At 47.8% G+C, this 21,257-nt stretch overlaps 2 protein-coding genes across 3 annotated transcripts in view; both read right to left on the minus strand.

Annotated features, from left to right (window-relative positions):
* Positions 1-1,691: 1,691 nt before the first annotated feature.
* LOC106745210 (glutamate receptor-interacting protein 2) lies at positions 1,692-7,325 on the minus strand. The gene is made up of 6 exons (XM_014620577.1): positions 6,737-7,325; positions 6,111-6,694; positions 4,813-5,330; positions 3,503-3,822; positions 2,803-3,015; positions 1,692-2,326 (listed from the first exon to the last, which is right to left on the minus strand). The coding sequence occupies exons 2-6, from the start codon at positions 6,637-6,639 to the stop codon at positions 2,005-2,007; spliced, it is 1,902 nt and encodes a 633-aa protein (XP_014476063.1). The 5' UTR covers positions 6,640-6,694; positions 6,737-7,325; the 3' UTR covers positions 1,692-2,004.
* Positions 7,326-8,789: 1,464 nt separating this feature from the next.
* The window catches only part of LOC106745211 (serine-rich adhesin for platelets-like), a 30,830-nt gene continuing 18,362 nt past the window's right edge, over positions 8,790-21,257 (minus strand). For both annotated transcript variants that reach the window (XM_014620579.1, XM_014620578.1), the window contains 4 exons: positions 18,900-19,033; positions 14,023-14,517; positions 13,446-13,700; positions 8,790-13,338 (listed from right to left, as the gene is read on the minus strand). In XM_014620579.1, the coding sequence (XP_014476065.1) occupies positions 13,132-13,338; positions 13,446-13,700; positions 14,023-14,517; positions 18,900-19,033 (1,091 nt within the window). In that variant the 3' untranslated portion in view covers positions 8,790-13,131. The remainder of the gene's footprint in view (positions 13,339-13,445; positions 13,701-14,022; positions 14,518-18,899; positions 19,034-21,257) is intronic.

Genomic DNA, 21,257 nt, shown 5'->3' on the forward strand with positions numbered 1-21,257 from the left:
TAATAGCAGCCAGTCGGCAATCTGTCTACATTCCTCGGGATATCACCCTGATTGCTGACGTTATCGTGGCGTATTGTTGATTTTTCACGCTCAAAACCGTCTCCGCGTGTCCGACGCGTCAACGACACTCGTCGAGGTGTGGCGTCATCGGGTGCGTTGCGCGAGGTACGTTGTGCACCGTCTAAATTGTTAAACCGACGGCGCCACGGAAAACACGAACTGAGAAAGAAGAGCGGTTGGATTGACAAAATTATCCTCGTTCAAAAAAAAAATATATATATATTGCGTCCGCCGAACAAATTAGTCGGCGCAATAATACGTTGCATCGACACGTTTGCCGGCCAAATCGTGATCGTCGGAACAATCGATTGCTGCATCGCAGCAATTGTACACAATCTGTTCAACGGACTGGACGTTGCGCTTGAAAGAATTTTGTTCATTTAAACGAAATCTCGTCGATCCTACCACTTTTTTCCCCCTCAGTGCGCGTACCGCGCTCCTTCGAGTCGGACGGATTTACAATTTCGGCTGCGTCGATGCCGTCCGATGCCCATTTACAAAGTATCGAAGCATATTAAAGACGGTTCTTCAAATTTCTTTTTTAGAAAACAGAAAGTGAAGCAAATTAACGAAGACGACCAAAGCGGGATCGATACTGTTTTTGTCGTGACTTTAACGTTCTTGATACCGTTGCAGTTGATTGCAACCGCACCGACGCTTCGAACTCTTATCTCGTCACCCTTTTAGTTTCCGGCTTAGAGCGAAACAGTTTTATTGCATTTTCAACTATGAAGGTGAGAAGATACGTTTCTCCTGATTGAAACGTCTCGGACGAGATCAACGCGGCCAATTGTGTAGATTTCAGACTCGGGTTTTTCGATTTGATTTGTACTTCCTGAACTATTAGCTGAGGAAAAGAGAGAAAGGTAGAGAGAGAGAGAGAGAGAGAGAGAGAGAGAGAGAGAGAGAAATGAAAATTTCGGCATGTTTTACGTGATGACGTTGTACACGAGTGCGCGCGAGTCGAATCGAGCGCGGGGGTTTGCGTGGGAGTGTTGTGTGCGTGCGTGTGTGTGCCGTGCGTGCCGTATGAGTGAGACTCGTGTGCAGGAGAGCGTGTTCTAGCTGAAACCAATCTATACATTTATTTTTATAAATAAAATACACGTGTGTACAAAAATATATCGGAAGCGTTCGCTGTCGTTCGACCCATGTGTCATCGACGCTCTCGTATAAGTAAAAGACTGTAGCCGCTCTTTGAGCGGTATTCATAGTCTGACCCAGGTTCTTCGTCTCGAGTTTATCGCAAGATCCCGAGTAGCCGATATAAAAATCGCGCTTACGGCACCTTGAAACAAATTCAAGACGACTTTAAGTATAATAATATATATATGTGATAGTATAATTAATATAATTAAATACAAAATAATAATAATAATAATAATATAACACAATTCCTTACATTTCGATTTTTATTTATTTATTTATCTAATGTAATTTATTCCCACCTATATATATATATATATATATATATATATATATATAAATAATTCTTGAGATTAATTTTTCTGCTCGAAAATAAAGGATTTTTCAATCTAGCTCTGAAATAGTTTGCGATTACGATCGNAATATAACACAATTCCTTACATTTCGATTTTTATTTATTTATTTATCTAATGTAATTTATTCCCACCTATATATATATATATATATATATATATATATATATAAATAATGTATCTGTTGTATATTTATTGATAGCCGCACGTTCCCTATCTTCACAACCCTAATGTGTAAAATTTTATCGAGTTTGTTTCCTTCATCTATGATTTTTCGGTAACTCATGTACACTAAAGGGTCTCCCCGTAAACAAAGATTATTATTATTATTATTAATATTATATTAAACATAAGATCGGACTCTATGAATACCGCTGTTCGAGTAACGACGAGGCGTTTTCGTTCTCGGAACGGAGACGGGGCCGAGTCGCGCTCTCGCCGGTGCCTACAAAGTCTTGACGATGTTCTGCGGCGACAGGGGCCTCGCTACCGTCAGGTCGAGACGCGGCCCGGCCGCTGCGATCAACGGCACCGCCAGGCAGCAGTCGCAGTCCTCCGTGCTGGCTTCGTTGACGCGCAGGATCCTGTCGTACGGCCGCAGAACGCCGTCGCAGGGTCCGCCGGGCCGCAATCGGTTTATGTAAACACCACGCTCGTACAAACCGTCCGACACTGAGAAGCCGAAGTCCTCGTAGACCGGGTCCTTGTGTAACGACACGTGCACTATCTGCTGAGCCCTGTTGTCGGAACCGTTGCGTTCTTGCGGTCTGAGTTCCCGGGCACAAAGAGAAGGAAAAGGCGATATATTGGAAGCGGCGCGAAGAGGTGAAAAAAATGACCAAATCTAAAAACTGGTTCAGCAACACCGCGGTTCGGCAAGCCACGTTTGTGTGAGCGTTATAAAATCGATGCGATAACTCTTATCGTAACGTTGACGCTTTATACCGTATCAGCAATTACGTTGTAACTACGTGTGGCGTGGTCGTAAAGATGTATAATTGTCGTGACTATAGTCGCGCGATATGTGGAATCAGTAGTTGACATGAAAAGCTATTTAACTACGGTACTTACTACGGTACCTTAACTAGGGTCGTTAACAAGTGGTTCAAACATCGAGGATTATCAATTCGGCTTTGTGCTGATCACACGAACGTAGACTGTGGCACAATCGGGTGTTGCTGAACTGGTTTTCAGCCACTGTGTAAACTTAGTTATTGACTGTCGATTAAACCCCGATCATTACCCCGGATAAGAAGGCATCGACAGATCCAGCTGCCCGCTGTCGACGGAGGCGGTGTCCCAGAGTCTCAATATTTCCGGCACGGTGCCGCTGCCCTCTCCCAATTCGCCCCAGGAGTCCACCGCGCTGTCCACGCTGGGTAGACTCTCTCTGGCCGAACGCAATGCACCGCTGGAGAATTGCGGCTGAACCGTGTCGCTCCCTACACTGGACTCCCTGCAATAATTCCTGTGAGATTCCCTTCTTCATGCCAACACGCGATCACCACACACACACATACACACACACACACTCTCTCGCTCGCAGTGAAAACGCTCTTTAACCCATTAAAGGTCGTACTTATTTTATGACGTCCGTAAATAAAAGATCGATCGGTTTCATTCATACCGGTCTCTCAAGGAAACACTGCCAGCTCGAACTCTTCGATTCGGATGGACTCTTGTATGTAGAATGGCTTTCAAGATGAGAATTATTTCAGAGTTGATATTATTTATTATTATTGTTATATTACATTATTATTTTTAATATTATTTAATTGAAAATTAGGTGGCTAAGAACATCACAATGATATTATGCATTAATCGTGTGATTTTATCCAATATAAATAAAAGCTTGTCATAAATCGGACGTTTGTGACTTTTCATAAATCTGGCCGTTAATGGGTTAAATGCATATTTCTGCTAAGTACGTTCTCGTCGCGTACCTTGTTTCTGGATTAGGATCCGGCTTCCTAACGGTCAATGCGACGACCGAGCTGCCGGGTCGGTGCAACAATTGAGCGGCTTGGCGCAGGTCACCGGGGTCCAGTTTTTGCCCGTCGATCGCGAGTAACCTGTCGCCAGGTGCCAAGCTACCTGTTCTGTAAGCGAGCGAGCCTCGACGGACCTCCGTGATCACCAGGTCCTCGTTCACCGTGAGACCTAGATCAGGCTGGCCGCCGAGCGGCCTCGCCACTCTCACGGTAAACACCCCGGAGCTCGGCACCACCGGTCCACCCACTTTGTACTCTATCACCAGCTCGACCTACAACGCGCGTACCGAAGAAGAACAGAGGGAAGCTAGAGGTCCTCAAGTAAGGATCTGGATATCTCCGATTTCTTATTGAGTCTTAGTCCATTTGATCCAAGGTGGCAGAACTGAGGATTGTCAGATAATGGGACTTTCTATTTGTAACTAAACTTATTCCACGAAGTTATTCTACGGAAGGGGGCGGGATAAATAATAATAAAATAATGGAGAAAATGAATCGTTAAGAAATTGAAAGATCTGTTTTTATCAATATTATCGTAATACACAAGGGGCCGTTCAATTACGTTACGTGAAATTTGTTATATTTTATCGCCAAGTATTTGCCTTCTTTCAATATTACGCGTAGAATTATTCGCCGACACATAAAAGGAAAAATAGCTTATAACCATATTATGGATAATAATTATTAAACTTCACGCTACACCTTTTTCTAAAATACAAGTCACTTTTAGGTCACTTTTAATTTTTAGATAATATCAAATTAATTACTTTATTTTCTAATTTTGATCGGTGAAAGTTGTGTCTTTGAAAGGACAAATATTTAGAAATTCAAATCCTTATTATCAGCACAGAAACATGTCAAAACTTACAATGTTCACGAAATGTAACCAAGTGTGTTACGAAAGCGAACAAACAGTGGATAACCACGCGTATCCACGTCTACAAATTATGCTATCTAATATTGCCGCTGTATGGCCTTTCCCTTCCTTTTATCATCACGCAAGTCAATAGACTCCCTCGTGGGACGTAATTATTGAATGGCCTGTAACAAGATGAATCACGCACGCACACATGCTCAGGAAAATCGAACTAAACTCGATATATTGCAGACACTCTTCATAGATAGAGCTATTCTAGTGGCAAGCTAGACGCCATTTTTAGTCGGAGGGTCGGAGATGCCCAGACTGTTACTCGATTGACTCCAAGGGAAACAATCGTCGAAGGGAGGACACGCGATCTTCGCGCGAAGGCGGCGGCTCTTACCATCTGCGAGGTCTCCAGTATGTTGGCCACTTCGGTCGGCTGCAGGTCGCGCAGCATCCTGCGATTGATCGCGATGGCCTTGTCGCCGGGCAGGAGGACGCCGCTGCGCTCGGCCGGGCCGCCCGCTTCCAGCAGACTCACCACATAGTTGACACGATCCTCCGCCGGCTTGAGCGCCAGGCCGAAGCCCCGGTGATCCGGTCGCAGCACCACCGTCAGGCTCTCCTTCATCTGCAGCGTCTGGCTCGGGTTTTGCTGCGCCTGCGGCTGCGCCCGCCTCTTCACCGTCCTGGCGGACGGCGGCCGCGGCAGTATCTGCAGCCGGGCGATGCGACAGCTCTCGGCGCTGTTGCGCAGCAGCTTGGCGGCGGTCACCGCGTCTTGGACAGGCGTGTCGTCCACCGCCAGCAGACGGTCGCCGGACTGCAGGGCGCCGCAGCGGTCGGCGGTGCTCGCCGGGCGCAGGCTCTCGATGTAGACGCCGCTCGGGGTCTCTCTCACGGTTAACCCCAGCTCACCTGCGGATATTTCAGATTAACGTCACGCCCTCCTTCTTCGTCTTGTCTTCTAGATAAAGTAACATCGTCGTTCCGATGACACCGGCCAGGCGAAGAAGGAGGGAGGAGAGTCAAGGAGACGTTTCAACGGCCGTGCAGGGACCAGTCATACCTGTAAGGATCGAACGGAAAAGTGTCAGGGGTACCCATAAGTAAATGTCGTTTTCTTCAGATTGAACAAACGATCCACTATGAGGCTTCGAGTCCCAATGAAACCGTAACTGCCGAATATTATTGTACACGGCTTGTTAGACCGAAGGACATCGCTTTGCTTGAAAAACCTCCAAGGCTGGTTGATCGAAAGGGTGTCGTTCTCCAGGATCAAAAAGCGACATTACTCATGGGTTATCCCTGATATATCGGAAGCCGGAGTTTGCCGGGCCGGACCTTCCGCTTGCCGGTCGACTGCTCTTCCCTTGCCAGGTGGATTCCCACGGAAATCCAATGACGCCCATGCGAATTCATGTGGGATCGTAAAAATCCGCACGGTGTGTGAAGATTCACGTAAGAATCCACACGGATTTCTACCTGGATCTGGTTTTTCGGCGAACCCCGGAAGCAACCGTAGGATCCCATATGGATTTCCTACGTGGATTCCCACCTGGTTTCTTCAACAGGGTTACCACTGAGCTATCCAAACTCCCGTTCCGATGCACTCTCTCTCTCTCTCTCTCTCTTCTCCTTATTAACTGCATAATCACGTCACGACGATCTCACTCCTCATTCTAGGCACTTGTATACCTGAGAGACCGCGTTCCAGTTGCACAAGCAGCGGCCCGGAAGTGGCGGCGCGCGCCTCCTCCATGTTCGCCACGTCGTACTCGATGGTGAGCGACGCGACAGGTGCGTCGGAGCTTCTCCGGAGCGCTCTCTGCGCCTCCGCCAAGGTGAGTCCCCGCAGCTCGGTGTCGTCGACCGCGAGCAAGCGATCGCCGGGCCGTACCCTGCCCTCCTTTGCGGCCGGGCCATCAGCCTTCACCCCGGTCACCACCAGGGCCCGCGACACTCCGCCACGGAGGGTCACTCCGAGGCTGCCGGCCTCGCGCTCCACTCGCACTTGCGCGACCTTCGACGAGACGCTCGAGGGCGGCGAGCCGATCGCGCTCGCCTCTTGCTCGTCCAGCAGCAGGAAGCTGTGCGGATGGTACTGCTGCGCCGGGACGCTCTCTTCCGCTCTGGCCGAGTCCGAACTCGCGGACGTGGCGACGCTGCCCGGCCTGGCGCGGCTCTTGTGCGAGCGCATCGTCGCCAGCCTCAACGAGCTGAACATCCTCGCCTCGTTTCCCGCTTTTTCTCGCCCGACCAGCCGAGCGTGTGAATCGTGTGTGCGCGCCCTTTACAGACGTGTGTGTGCGTGTGATTCGTGTCTCGGACGATATCCCACTGAACCCGACGATTTTGAGCCCGCGCTCCTTCCACCCTCGTTTCCTTTGTCTCCCGGCTTCCTCGACGCTCGGCCACCGCGCGACCTCCCGATTGACTCCCGACTGTTCGCGCGCGAGTCACGCTCGCGAGAACTCGGGAAACGTGGTGCCTCCTGTCTTCTCAGAGGACGCACCGCCGAGTCGCCAGCGGTCCTCCCACGTAGCGTTGCGCATAGCCGGCAGGGTCCAAGTCGGCCACGAGTACAAGAGGAACATTCATTCACTCTGTGCCTTCCCCGACGTACACGCTCGTGGTTCACACTCGCGCACGCGAAACTGAAGCCTGGAGCTCGCGAGACCAGGAAGAAAAAGAGAGAGAGAGAGATGGGGGGGCGGGGGGGGTGCGATACCACTTGCTCACGGGACAATCGCGATTGCACAATCGGCGACGACGATCCTTTTGCTCGCGAGGTAAACAAGAGGGCTCTCTCTCTCTCTTTCTCTCGTGCCTTTGTCCGACTGTCCCCGGCGGCGCGGCGTCGGGAGCGCGCTTCTTGCCGGATGAAACTCCTCGGGACTGAGCGGAGAACTGTAACGACTCGCGATGCGTCTCAAAAATAACTCCTCGATATAGGGCCGCATCGGCGCGCAGACGAGCGGATCTATTTATACGATCGACACCCGCGCCTACGCACCGCGCGCAGCGGCGTGCGGCCCTGGCGGCCGACCGCACGCCTGCCGCAACTAAGTCGAATAAGAGCGCGTTTTTCTCTCGTTACCTCGAAATCCCGAAAGGCCCGCACAGGTTCGCGCGTAAAGGGCCGTTCGGATCGAGCTCGATTTCCGCCTGGCCGCTCGAAGTCAGGAAGCGCGTACGACCCCATCGCCGCGGCGATATCGACCGGTCTACCTCCCCCTCTCTTTCTGTGTAAAAAAAAAGAAGTCGGTTCCCGCAAGTGAAATGAAGCAGCCAAGAGATCATCCGGTGACGAGAAATGAAAAGCCGGGATATCTCCGTTTCCGCGCAACTGAGAACACTCAGCTGTCTCAGAGCTCGGTTGAGACGTCAATTGAGCGATCAACCCCAAGCGGAAATTTCGTGCCAGAAATCCTTCTGCTCCTACAGTCGAGGAATTTTCGTCTGGTCCAGTTTATTTTCTAGTCCGCGGGAAATGGGAGATTCAGTTACGCCAATGGGGTTGCTTCCTCCGTGCATGAATATTCGGCTGTATCAAGACTCGGCTGAGACAGACTGAGAGTGGTTGAGCGAGCAGGAGATTCTTCTTGCGCGGGGAAAAAATTCTAGTTCCCGCAACTGAAACCAGGGACCGGGGGGAAACTCGGATGCCGAGAAACGAGAACTCGGCGACGAGGCATGAAAACTGTTCCCGTGGACGTTCAGCTGCGTTAAAACTCGGCTGTGACAATCGGGAGGAACTGATGGGACAGAAAACTCCTACGGGAACCTTTTTGTTCCTGCAACCGAGTTTCCGCTTGGTCACCGGGAAATGGAAACCCGGGTGGAAAACAGAAAATCACGATAACGTAAAAATGACGAGGAAACGACTACAAGAGCTCGCTTTTCAATCATTCTGATACTTCAATGTCATCGTAATTTTCTGTCCCACCTAGGAAGTTTCGTTGCACCAACGGAGTAACTTTTTTTTCCACGTATGAATATTTACCTGCATTTTGAAACTCGTTTGAGACAACCGAGAGCGATTGACTGGGCAGAAGACTCCCACACGGAGGAAAAAAAGACGCCTGTTCCTGCAACTGAACGGGGACCGGATGGAAACTCGCCGCCAGGAAATGACTACTCGGCTACTACGTCCAAATATCTCCGTTACCGCGCGCAACTGAGAATATTCGTGTAAACATTCGGCTGCGTTGAAACTCGGTTGAGAGACAACCGAGAGGGAAATTGACGGAGTAGAAACCTCCTGCGGGAATTTTCCTGTTCCTATGATCGAGTTTTCGTCCGGTGCCCGGGCAACGACGGAAAATTCAGTCACATCCGCGGAACTCCTTCTCGTCGCGTGTAAAAACACGGGGGAAACGTGGAATAGATATACATCTTTATTCCTTTCTTCCTCGGGGAACATCGGTTTCTTTACAAAATACGACAATGTGTCTATATCAAGTAATTATACAAAAACACTGGAAACCCCCTAATTCGAATCGAACGATGTGAACGATTTTTCAGCGATTGCGCCGATCTCCGCTTTATCATCGGCCGTTTCGTGTCTTCTATCTTGCTTCTCTTTTAACGGCTCCTCTGTTGAATCGGACGAAACTTCCGGAGCTTACGGAGTCTCGGCCAATCGGCATTGGATCGGCTCGACTGGCGCTCGATGACGCGGATCAGCCTGAACAAACGGTCGATATTGGATAGATTTCCGGATCGAGTTCGCGCGCAGAGCATTCGTTCGTGGCGTTCGCTTTAGGATCGCCGAGTAGTACAGGCCATTCGCAGATTCAGGGACCATTGACCGAACCTCTTAAAGCGTCGCTTTTTGCCACCGCCTCCTACAACCCCCCCCCCCCTCCTCTTGTGCGTCTCCGATCTTAATTTCTCGTTCTTTGGCGCCGATCTTCTCGTCTCGCTCTTCCCTATTAGTCCGCGTCTCCCACGCGTGCACCCTCGTCTCGCTTGGCGATGGGCTTCGTGGAAGCTGCACGTCGTCATGTGCGGCGCCTTCGAGTTGCTCTTAGTTCGGATCTACAATAGGTATAGCAAACCTTTTTTGCTTGGAGCGTTAATGTGTAACGCGGTTTCCGACAAAAAGACGTTTCCGCTGCCAAAAGTCGCGGTGTAATTTGAGTCTTCGGAATCGCGACGACGTCTGGAAACGCTTTCTGCTAGAAATTACATTAGAATTTAGTGCTCCGAGAAAAGGCTAAATGCTTAAGGCGACTTTTATCAAACTTCGATTAATCCAATGAACGGTTTAAGGAGGTATTGTGGTTTGAAAGGTCACAAAAAGGATGTTGTTCGTAAGGGAATGTTTTGTAGGGAAATAAAACAAGCGAATAACGTGAAACTTTGCACGTTCTTTTAGCCTTATTTTAGGAATATATTTTTATTTTCTAAGCAATAAAAACGCTCTTTATATTACATCCTGCTCATCAGCAATTCGTAAAAAAAACGCATACAGACGTAAAATATCAACGGTTTCTTCCGAAACCGTTTGAAATATCGACTTGAAATTTTCTTTTGCAAATAGATGACATGTTCATCATCCGAATTAGAATAAACATTATACGTTCATCAGTTCTTTTTTTTCTTTTTTAATAAAATATTAACAAAATTTTCAGGAAAGACTAAAATCATTTACACCGTTCTTACGCGTTGTTGCAAGCTTCTAATGATCTGGATATAACATAAAAAAGAAAAGTGTTTTTGTTACTTGAAAAATAAAATTATATTCCTAAAGTAAGGCTAAAAAAAACATGTAAAGTCTGACGTTATTCGGCTTTTAGTTTCCCTACAAACAATTCCCGAAAAATACCCTTTTCACGACCTTTCAAGCCAGAATACCCCTTTAAAATCATTGTCAGTTAAATACCTGCTCCATCTTATTCACGCAGGTAGAAATCATTAACTTTTTGATTACTGGAAATTAGTGTTGTGGTAATTATTATTATTATCCATATATAAACTTAATAAATAATATACGAGTTCGGTAAAAGCCGCTCTTACACCTGTTGTGAGTCCGAGCCTTTGTTCCTGCAGCATCTCCCCCCGTCCCCCCTCTCTATTCCCTCTCTCTCCCCCTCTGTCTCGATATTTTATTTGCTCCTGGTTTCAGCAAGAAGACCATTCGGGAGCTCGATCGAGATCGCTTCTTCGGCTCGGATTTCCCGTTAGTCGGATGCACCCTCCCATCGTTAGTTAGGACATCTTCCTCGGCGGCATCGCGTTTAACCGTTTAGAAAATCAATCAACCGCCTGAACGCGCCGTTATTTCCCGTCTCTTCCTCCGCGCGCGCGCACACTCGGTGTTTATATAGAGAGCCACGGTGACCCCGCGGCGATCTTACGACAGCCCATCACTTTCATCTCGGCGGATGCTGCTGAGTGCGCGGTTTGCCAATTCCTCGACGAGCTAAAGTTAGCGCGCGGCGAGCGCGCGGAGCCAAGTGTGCGCGAGCGAGAGCGCGAAAGATATAGGAGAATAAGGAAAAACAAGTCGCGAGGAGCGCGCGCGATGGACGAAGCTACATGCACGTACGCGAGATAGAGAGAAAGGGAGAGAGAGAAAAAGAGTATAATTAAGAGGGAAGGGAAAAATCTAACGACGGAAGTTGGAAATAAAAAGGAGAGAACAGGGGAGCGAGCGGAAGGAAGTCGCGGAGAGCCGGGATGCGAAATATGAAGCGCAACTCGAACCGCGCTTCGAGACTCGGCGGAGACGACGAGAGATAAGAAAAAGAAAGCAGGAAAGTCGAAACGGATGTTATTCGCGAGGTGAGAGAGCGAGCGAGCGAGCGAAAGAAAGAAAGAGAGAGAGAAAGTAAGATAGAATGATGAGAGAAGGAAACAGCCGGCGACCAAGCCGACTCATTCGCGTGAGAGCGAGGTGAGGAGGGAGAGAGAGAGAGAGAGAGAGAGAAAGACGAAGAGGAGACAAGAGGAAAAGAGCAAACAAAAGGCGGCGCGAAAAGAAAAGCGCGATTCGAGCCGGGCGAGCGCCGTAAGCGAGTGTCCGCCCGAATAAAACACTCGAGAGACTCCATCGCGGCCAAAATAATAAGGCACTTCATGTATTAATAACCCGGCCGGCGCGGTAACGTGAGGCCGGGACTTATAATAACTACGTGGCGGAGAAGCGGCGGCAGGTAATTACGCATCGCCGAAATTTACACCGCGAGAGGAGCCGCGCGCACCGGCGACACGCTTTTCACGCTCGCAGGAATGCGGAAAGCGTGCGCTCGGGAACGGGAGCGGAATAATCACCGCCGAGACTGAGAAATTTTATCACAAACGCGCGCGTATGTGTATGTGTGTGTGTGTATGTATGCGTGTCTATCGCTACGGAGAGCTGGAGCCTTCGTGATTCTAACGTTACACATCTGAATAAAACACGCACGTGTCTACCGACGTTTCTAACGATCTCTGTATAATTCATTTTCTCCTACGATCGATCCTCCTCCTCCTCCGTCGAGCGTCGTCGACGTCTCTCTCGCGATCGGCCATCTCTCTCTTTCTCTCTATCGCCCCGAGTTTATTATTCCTCTCCCCCTCAACGTCGACAACGACGGAGGCCTCCGTCGGGCACAAAGGACTAGAAGTACATCTGACTACCAACGGTGGCGACCACGAGTCACGATCATCGATCGCTTCGACTACGAAAACAATTCACTGAGCTAAATAAATAACATCGTCAACTGCACGCACACAGTCGTCAACATATTGTCTCTCTAATTGCGTCCTATACGTCTACGATATAAAAATCTATACGGTGCGCCTCTCACAACCCTCCCTCCTCCTTTCTCCCCCGTGACCAACGCGCGACGTTCCCCACGTGCGCGCCGACGAAGACGCAGTTGCTGCGACTGAGACTGCGGAGACCGAGCGAAAATTCAACGGTAATCGGGAAGATCGACGTGTCACCGCGACCGAGAACATTCGTCCGCGAGTCGGAACTCGGTCGACGGCAATTGACCGAGCGAAAGCTCCTCCCTGACATTTTTCTCTTTCAACGTCTGCGACGCTGAAACCCGGCCCGAGTTTGTCGGGCAGGATATAACGGGTGTCCTAGGAAATATCGCGAGTCTTAGTAATTTGTAGCAACTGTTACGTCCGGCCGACTCAACTCGGAGTGAGGTCCAGGAAAGTTCATTTACGGAATCATTTGTTCCCCGTAAGCCGGCGGTCATCAGCGTCTCCGCTGTCGAGACGCCGCGCGTTGGTCGCGGGACGGCCGGTGTATTCTCACTTGTGTACGCTCGACATCCGTACGGGTCGGCTGTAGGTTTTGAGGAACATTCGACGACAGAAGTGCGATCTTCGTTGCGAGCTGGCCGGTCGGCTGTCTCCCTCCGTGCTTTTTCTTATTCGACCACCGGGTCGCCTCCAAGACGCCTCATCGCGTCTTTGGACGGTCTCACGTCTTGGCGGCTTCCTCGCGTGCTTTACGCATCTCCGAGGTGCGACCGGAGCTTGCTTTCCTACTCCCCCTCCTGCGTCGTCACCTCGCGAGTTCCCTGCGCCGAAGGTGTAAGCTGAGAACCTCCGGGGTTCTGCGCGAGCCAACAACAATACGAGGCGTCCTCCTCTTTTTTCCCCTCTCGCTGTTGGATAACACGAGAATGTCCGCGAAGAGGAGAATGGATGGTGACCGAAGGCTACATGCCATCGCGCCTTTCCTCCCGCTTCTGCCGGCTGTCGCACATCAGTCCGTCGCGTTCGGGTTCGTGTAGGAGAAGCCGCGGAAGACGCCCTGGTCCATCGACGTGAGGATCTGCTCGGGTACCGGCGTCAGCCGCGGACGCTCGGTCGTGAACGCCGTGTCGAAGTACCTCGTGTCCAAGGTGTGCTCGAGCGCCGGCTTGAACGGCGCTTCCAGCTGTCTCCTCTCCAGCCGATCCCACGGTAAGTGCTGCGACATCGGAAGAGTATTTATTGTTTTCGTACGATGTGTGTGTGTGTATATTTTTACCGTCTAACCACAAGGCAGTCTCGTCTAACGCTTGCGGAGGATCGTACCTGGAAGAAGGCGTGCATAGCGATCTCGTGGCCGGGCGGTCTCTTCCCAGAATCTTTCTCCAGCAGGCAGACCAGGATGTCGGTGGCTTCTTGGCTCAGGTAGCGCGGTATGAAAGGCCGCTCGTTGCAAATGCTCCAGAACAGCTCGTCCTCGTCGCAGCCGGAGAACGGCGACTGGCCGGTCAGCATCTCGTACAGGAGGACACCGTACGACCACCAGTCCACGGCTTGATTGTACTTGAGTCCTTTTATAATCTGTAAATGACGGGAGGATACATGTGAAGGATGAACGCTAAAGTAAATATTTCTGAACAAATAATTCGAATTGTTTAGAATAAATCTTTATTTACGTTATTTATATATTTATTCTAAATAAATAATCACATTGTGAATAAACAAGAGCAGATGTCTAAAAAGATATGAAAAGAAACCAAGTTCGCATCGCCAGGGACAAATGAAAGGGAAGAACGATTCGTTGACTGACCAGTCAAGTCAATTGTTGACGCGCGGAATAAGGAGAGAAGTGGAAAGAGGAAAGGAGAGGGAATACGGACAACATCAATGCGACCGATGGTACCTCCGGTGCCATGTAGTCTGGCGTGCCGCAGAACGTGTCGGCCGTTCTGTCCAAGAAGATCTGTAGCTTGCACATGCCGAAGTCCGCGATTCGGATGTGACCGTCGAAGTCCAACAGCACGTTGTCCAGCTTGAGATCCCGGTAGACGATGCCCTTTTTGTGGAGGAAGTTCAAGCCGGACCAGATCTCGGCGGCGTAGAAGCGCGCCCGCGCCTCCGGGAACCGGCCGGACTTCTGTATGTGGAACATCAGGTCGCCGCCGTTCAGGTACTCCATGACGAAGAATAGGTGCGACTCGGTCTGAAAGGTGCAGAATAGGTGGCAGAGGTACGGGTGCCTCGTAGCCAACGTCAGCACCTTCCTCTCGATCAGCGTGCACTCCACGTCGTCGTCCTCGAGGACTACGTCCTTCTTCAGACATTTGACGGCGTACACGCACTCCGTGCCGCGCAGCTCGGCCAACAGGACCTTACCGAAGCTGCCTTTGCCCAGGACCTACGGTATCAATGCCAGAATTCGTTAAAAATAGCGCGCCCACCGAGAGATACCCTCGATCCGGTCGCATTCCCCGAGTCGAAAGTTGGATGCTACTTTGACGCTCTTAAGACTCCTGTTCCGCCGCCACGGTTGTCTTGTTTGATGACGTGAGCAGTGGGGAAACGCGTGCCTAGAATTCTCGTGACAGAGAGAGAGAGAGAGAGAGAGAGACAATGATGTTTACCGGTGCCTTGGGACTAAGTCCCTTCAAACGCTAATACAGTGAAGGAAAAAGTAAAATTTTCCTCGAAAAGAATGTCAAGCAATGCAAGATTAGATGAGCTACAGACCAATTGTAAGAATTATTCTCACTTGGTTTGACCCTCCGACATCCTTTCCCTCGTAGGAAATGAAATTGTCAACAACGACATTTTCTCTTATTATTCCAATTTTTCTTTTCCTGCGGGAAACGCGCGTACTTGGCGTTCTTCTTTTATTATCTTTTTTTTGAAAAGATCACATTGTGCCGATGAAAAGCTACTTCGAAGAAACTGAGACCCACTGACTTCTCTCTTGAACCTCGTGATTTCATTCTAACGCTACTCTGAACGAACTGATTTGACGTCGAAACAGCGAAAACGGAAATCTGAGTATCATCGAAATAGGAGTAAATTATTATTATACGTTATTGGAATTGAAGTTGAATCTATGTCGCTGTCTTAGCCGCAGTCGTGCTGTAGAACTGAAAGTTTAACACAGGGCCGAAATTTCGGCTCGGTTCGTCACGTACCGACTAACAAAGATTCCACGCAACGCGTTGACGATGGCAGCGAGGGGCCGACCTCGAGGCTACGTCGACCTCGTCGTAGTTGCCGCCGTTGTCTCTCGCGCGAACAGCTCGGAATAATAACAATAATAATAATGACAATAATGTGTGATGGATTTGGGTGAATGTTCGAGGTCTAAATCGAATCGTGTGTTCCTCGGCCGCGCATCTGGACGTTAAAAATAATACGTTGCGTGGCGCTACTAATTCCGGTAATCTATTTGCGTAGCCAAAATCACTCTCTCTCTCTCTCTCTCTCTCTTCCTCCCTCCTCTTTCTCCCCGCTCTCTCTCTCTCTCTCTCTCTTTCTCTCTTTCTGTCCTTCTTGCTCTCTGTCTCGGTACAAATTGAATTCCCCATTTCACGCATCGCACTCTCGCGAATAAATATCGCGGACTCGGCCGCGTTCGCGCGTGCAGTTATTTCTCGCGCGGGGTAGACAAGACAAAGTATGCTCCTGGCATTGTTCCCCGTAGCGCGCCTGATCGTAAACTTGAAAATCGAACGTTTGCACCTCATCCGCTGGATTATTTCCTGGCGACGCCTCGTGAATCAAGCCGGGCCTCACGTGATGTAAATACACGTGATTCAGATTAGCTTTCATCGCATGCCGCGAGCCAAGCCGCGCTCCTCACGGCTGCCTTCGAGAGAGAGAGAGAGTCTCTGGGATCCGCGATATTAATGAGGATCGTGGGAGTCGCGAAATCGACACCGATTACCACGGGAGTAAAAATTCGGAAAGAAAGAGAGAAAAAGAGAGAGGGAAAAAGATCGCGCCGGCGGTCGGATTTACTCGTTCCGCGCGGAAAGACGAGGGGATTTCATCAGGAGCGAGATCTCGAGCGAGACGGAGGTTGAAGTCGAGCGAAGCGAACGTCGAGTCTTCTCCGGCGATTGGGATTTTCGCAGACACGTTAGGCAGACTCCGCATGCGAAACGCTCGCCCGCTCGCTCGGAGAACATATTGTAGTAAGCTCCTCCCGCATCTGGAAGTTCGCCAAAACTCGACACGCAGCACGGCGGCGTAAACACTGTTCTTTTTAGATATTCGTTGTATCACGATATTACGGGAGATTTATCACCTGTTCGAAAGAAACGTTCTCATAACGCGCGCGCGGCGGCCGACAAAGCGATCGTTGGAAAACGCCGTTTGGTGTTCTACACCGTTCTACGATCGGGGAAAAGTATGTGTGAGTTTTGTGCGTGGAATTGATGCATACGGTTTAATCAATTGTTTTGTAGTTGGTGAAGCTATATCCGAACGGTTACGATAATTATCGAGAATTATGCACTGAGAGAAAAATATAGTTTTTTTCGGGGACAATATCCTTTTTTTTTATTTTAACACGCAAAAATAATAGCAACAATATGCACGTAAGGTTATAATCATTGATAGTAATTCTTACTAGAAAAATAGTTTTCTTGACCATTTTTGTGGTTGAAATGAAAAAAGGACATTATTGTCCTTTAAAATGTACTATATTTTTTTCCCAGATGCTGTGCCGTTCAGGTTTGGTCGTGATAATTGTAAAACAGTCCATTAAACTGTATATATTGAAGGGGGGGTGCCGTTCTTGGAAACTTTGCCGGGGAAAATACTGACTTCTTTCTGCAAAGTCTACGTCGTATTGGCAGCACAGATTTATAAGTGCTTTCGTATAGTGAAAGAGTGCGCATGAAATGACTCGATGTGTGATGAAAACGATTGAGAATTTCAAAATTGATATCTCTGGCTGCCAGTTAATGTAAATGTTTACCTGATACAGAATTTCCGCAGCTTGTACATGCCGAATGTGCCAATGCTCCAGTCAGGAAAATTTCAAGGAACATTTTTATATCTCTTCAATTAAATTTAGAATCTAAGAAGATAAAAAGTAGTTTGCAAAAAAGTCTTTATATATCTCGGCCAGATTTTCCGTCAGATATAAACAGAGTAGCGCACATTCATCGGACTCGTATTTATATCGGCGTCATGCATGCTGTATCACTTCTTAGACGCGAGTTACACGATTTTCAGCCTTACAAGTAACGCTGAAAACCGCAGAAGTAATTCTAATTATAACAATAAGGTTATAATGGCTCCGATTATAATAATATTCGATCTGTATACGTGTGTGTAAAAGACTAAAAATCGTGTGATAATAAGCAATTTCAATTTAAAGAATAGTACAACATATATGACACTGATTGTACTTGTATTTATGTAAGATCCGCGTGTACAAAAAAATATAGAAAGAATAGCGTGATCGTGTCGGTGTTTACGTAACATAACATTTGTCGACATTTATCAGGATTGTCATCGGCTCTGGCATTCCCTTTAAGGGCTCACGATGAAAGGAATAAGGAACGAAGAATTAAATGGGGATTGAAGAACAAGGAATTAAATTTCGGCGTGAGAGCCGGTATTCCTGGTCAGATCTTAAATTTAGGACTGTCTTAAGTTTATCTTCGGACGCTTCGTAGCCAATGAAATGAACCATAGGGCATCTAAAGATAAACTTAAGACGGTCTTAAATATAAGATCCGACTATGAATACCAGACAACCCTGCTTTAATCCGCAATAAAGGAATGGAGATTAGGGACACCGTCGAAATTCTATTCCCTGTGTAACTTGAATGCGCTTAGAAGACTTGGGCCGGTATTCATAGTCGGATCTCATATATAAGACTGTCCTAAGTGCATCTTCAGATGCCGTACGGCTCATTTCATTTATTACATTTGACGACGAATTTAGGGCGTTCTTAAATAGAAAATCTGACTATCGGCCTTAGATTGATCGAGTAAGTTCTAACTGTAAGTTCTTCAAAATATCTAACGGTCGGTCGACGTACAAATGGAAATCAGTTTGAATAAAGTCGACAATTATCGAGAAGAAAACGACAGAAGTGTCACTGATGGTAGCAGAGGTTCATTGGAAAATGGTAAAAGTGGTAATCTCGTTTCAAAGCGCCCTTACATCTCATTCTCTATTCTCTTCATTGCGTTTTCAATTATAACTTATTCCTTTCATCGTGTCAGAGCCCCGATTCTACCCACAAAACTCTATACAGTCGTCGCCTTTACTACGCCACGACTATTTCGCTCTTAGTACGCGCTCTTCGTATCTCCGCAATCTTCCCTCGCAGTTTTCCATTTCCCGTTGACGTTTCCCGCCGGCCGTTCCTCGCGTCATGTCGCGAATCGTTTCGAGCCGTTCGTTCGGATCGCTCGTAACAACGATCCGCTGATAAAATATGAAATTTAATTACATCCGAGGAACGTCCCCGCCGACCCACACGTGCGCGCGTGTAGGCGTGCACGCCATTATATGCGCGAAGTACGTAATATGGTCTAGGAATAGTTGGCTGATTTTGGAACCGACCGAGCGCACGTAACGCTTGCGTGTCGTGACAAACAAAAAGTTGCTAAGCAAAGAGGACAGGTGTTTTATGAACTAACGAGGCCGGACGTTGGGTTGCGTTCAGCGCACGGACTTCGGTCCAGGGATAATTCCGGCGTTTTAAACGACGGGCGCGGGATCCGCGGTTAACGCGAGAAAAAAAATCGCGGGGAAGAGGAGGCGAAAGCTCTCACCTTGAGGAAGTTGAAGTCCGTCACCGCGTATTTCTTGAACCTCGGCAGGTTCGTCGCCGGCGGCGTTATCCGGCCGCTCGAGAAGTGATCCGAGGAGTCCGAATTGCGCTGATTGTCCGACGATTGCGAAGGCGCTGCGGATAAAGTTAACGGCGCGTTAACGAGGCCGTCGTGACCGGCGGGAAATCGGACGCAATCGGATCTAGATTTGTTCACCGACCGGCAGAGAGTCGGATTTTTCGTATTTCATTAACCGTACTGAGATCGAGATATGTTGATAAATTTCAAAACACAATTCGGACTATTAATATTAATTAATAGTCGTCACCTGAAACTTGTCTTCTGAGGTATCCAGATTTTTACTCCAAGTTAGTTCCGCAAGTTTTTCAATCCGATTATACGATATATATGACACATTGTACACGCAGAGAAATCCCTCGAAAATTATTGTCATTTCCGGCTTCGACTTCGATCTTTTTCCGGCTTTAGTCCAAAAAAAATAGCAACAATATGCATGTAAGGTTATTATCATCGACACTATAATAACTATGACAACACTTACTAGAAAAAATGGTTCTTCCGATTATAATCCTTTCGCTTATGCGATTATAGTTACAAATACCGGAAATTTTTTTCCAACGTATCCGGGAAAAAACGCTGAATCAATAAAATTTCCAACGGCACTGGTAATTGAAGTAAATCTCGATTCAACAGCATGTCATTGAATATCATTGAAAATAATATTCCAATTATTGGAACGATATATGTGATGTATCAGTTTCAACGATATCGCTCTGTCACATCGGGACGATTCACTCCAATTGCGTGCGCTGTTGGGAAGTCTATTGATTTAACAGCATTTTTTTTCGTGTGCACAGTCGTTCCTGAACATTAATGTGCTGTCTCAAAGTTATCTTTTATTTATTTTATCTTTATCTTCACGTTGACACTCGGAAGTCCGGAAGCTTAGCGACAGCTTGAGCGCTGAACGTTAACTTGATTACTCGATTAACTCGACACACTTACTGATTCGACAAATTGTCCTCTTTTTTTCGAATAATTAATAAATAATGAAACGATATTGTTTACGGTCCGAAAATCTCAATAACTCACTGATCACGTCGCGTATCAAAGCGATTCTACCAATTAGTGTACATTAGAAGACAAGGAGGTGTTTTTTTCCTCACGCTCGATCATGCAATTGACAGTCCGCTTGACAATCTGATTGATCGGGCTTGATTGCGATCAGTTGCCGCCTCTGTAAACGTAAACGTTATTGCTTGGCACGTAAAAACACCTGACCGTGCAATTTGGCCGTGCGACATTCTCCAAAAATAGATCCGACCGCCCGATGTTACCCGCCGGCCGGTGTGCGTGCATCCGTGCTGCTGCAGAATCGAGAGGTATATTCGTACGTTAGCTGCACAATCGCGCACCTCGTGTTATCACACGTGTAGTGTCACGTGGTTACCGTGATTCGTGGGGAAACGTCACGCCGCATCGTGCTTGGCGAAACGTCGCGCGATTATCAACGCAGTCGCTACCACCGTTCATCCGTTCGCCACAAATCACCCTGTGGATTATTTCTTCCAATAATAATAACTTTCGCCAATTTCAACGATAATAAATAGCAATCTCTACAATCTTCTTTTGTTAAAACAGTATCTTTTGTTTTAATACATATATCTTATATAATGCCTCTAATGATAATATAAATAATTGAGAAATAAAATAAAAATTAATAATAAAAGTTGTACCTTTAATAATAACAATAAACCTTTAATAATAACTTTGATCAATAACGATAATCTGTATTTTTCTCATGTGATAATGTAAAGCAAATTTTAATTTTTTTTTCACATAAACAAATTAAAATATGCTTTATACGTTTGTAAAGAAAACTGTAAAGAAATACATTTGCGTAAGTATACAACATTTGTTTGTAAGAACACAGAATGTTCTTCATAGGATGCTCGTCGTCACACGCATACGTGACGTCGGTTTCCCTTGGTGAAAATCGGTGGTAGCGAACGTGTTACAAATCGCCAGAGGTCACACACACACTACTCACTACTCGCTACTTACTTCTCTTGAGGGCCTGCAAAGCCTCCGCGACTAGTTTTTGATTTAATCCGCACAGATTCCCCGTGAGCTTTTCGCACTTCTTATGGCAGGCCATGTCGCAATCTACGGGAACGTCGAATCGGCAGGCCGATAAAGTACAAAGTACTTGAATACTCGCCCTTGAATACTCCACGTTAACGTGTCAAGTCGTCAACGTGTCAGATCGTACCATGACTCTTCGATGCATCTTGTCGCGTTCGCGAACGACGGCGGACTCGATGGTCCGACGACGAC

This window comes from Dinoponera quadriceps, unplaced genomic scaffold (genome assembly GCF_001313825.1).
Source record: "Dinoponera quadriceps isolate SergipeBrazil2010 unplaced genomic scaffold, ASM131382v1 scaffold1270, whole genome shotgun sequence".
In the NCBI taxonomy this organism is placed as follows: domain Eukaryota; kingdom Metazoa; phylum Arthropoda; class Insecta; order Hymenoptera; family Formicidae; genus Dinoponera; species Dinoponera quadriceps.

Coding starts and splice junctions, on each gene's coding strand:
- LOC106745210 (XM_014620577.1), bottom strand. CDS start 6,639: ATGTTCAGCTCGTTGAGGCTGGCGACGATGCGCTCGCACAAGAGCCGC. Junction 3,823..4,812: donor TACTGGAGACCTCGCAGATG/GTAAGAGCCGCC, acceptor CGCGCGTTGTAG/GTCGAGCTGGTGATAGAGTA. Junction 3,016..3,502: donor GATCCTAATCCAGAAACAAG/GTACGCGACGAG, acceptor GAATTATTGCAG/GGAGTCCAGTGTAGGGAGCG.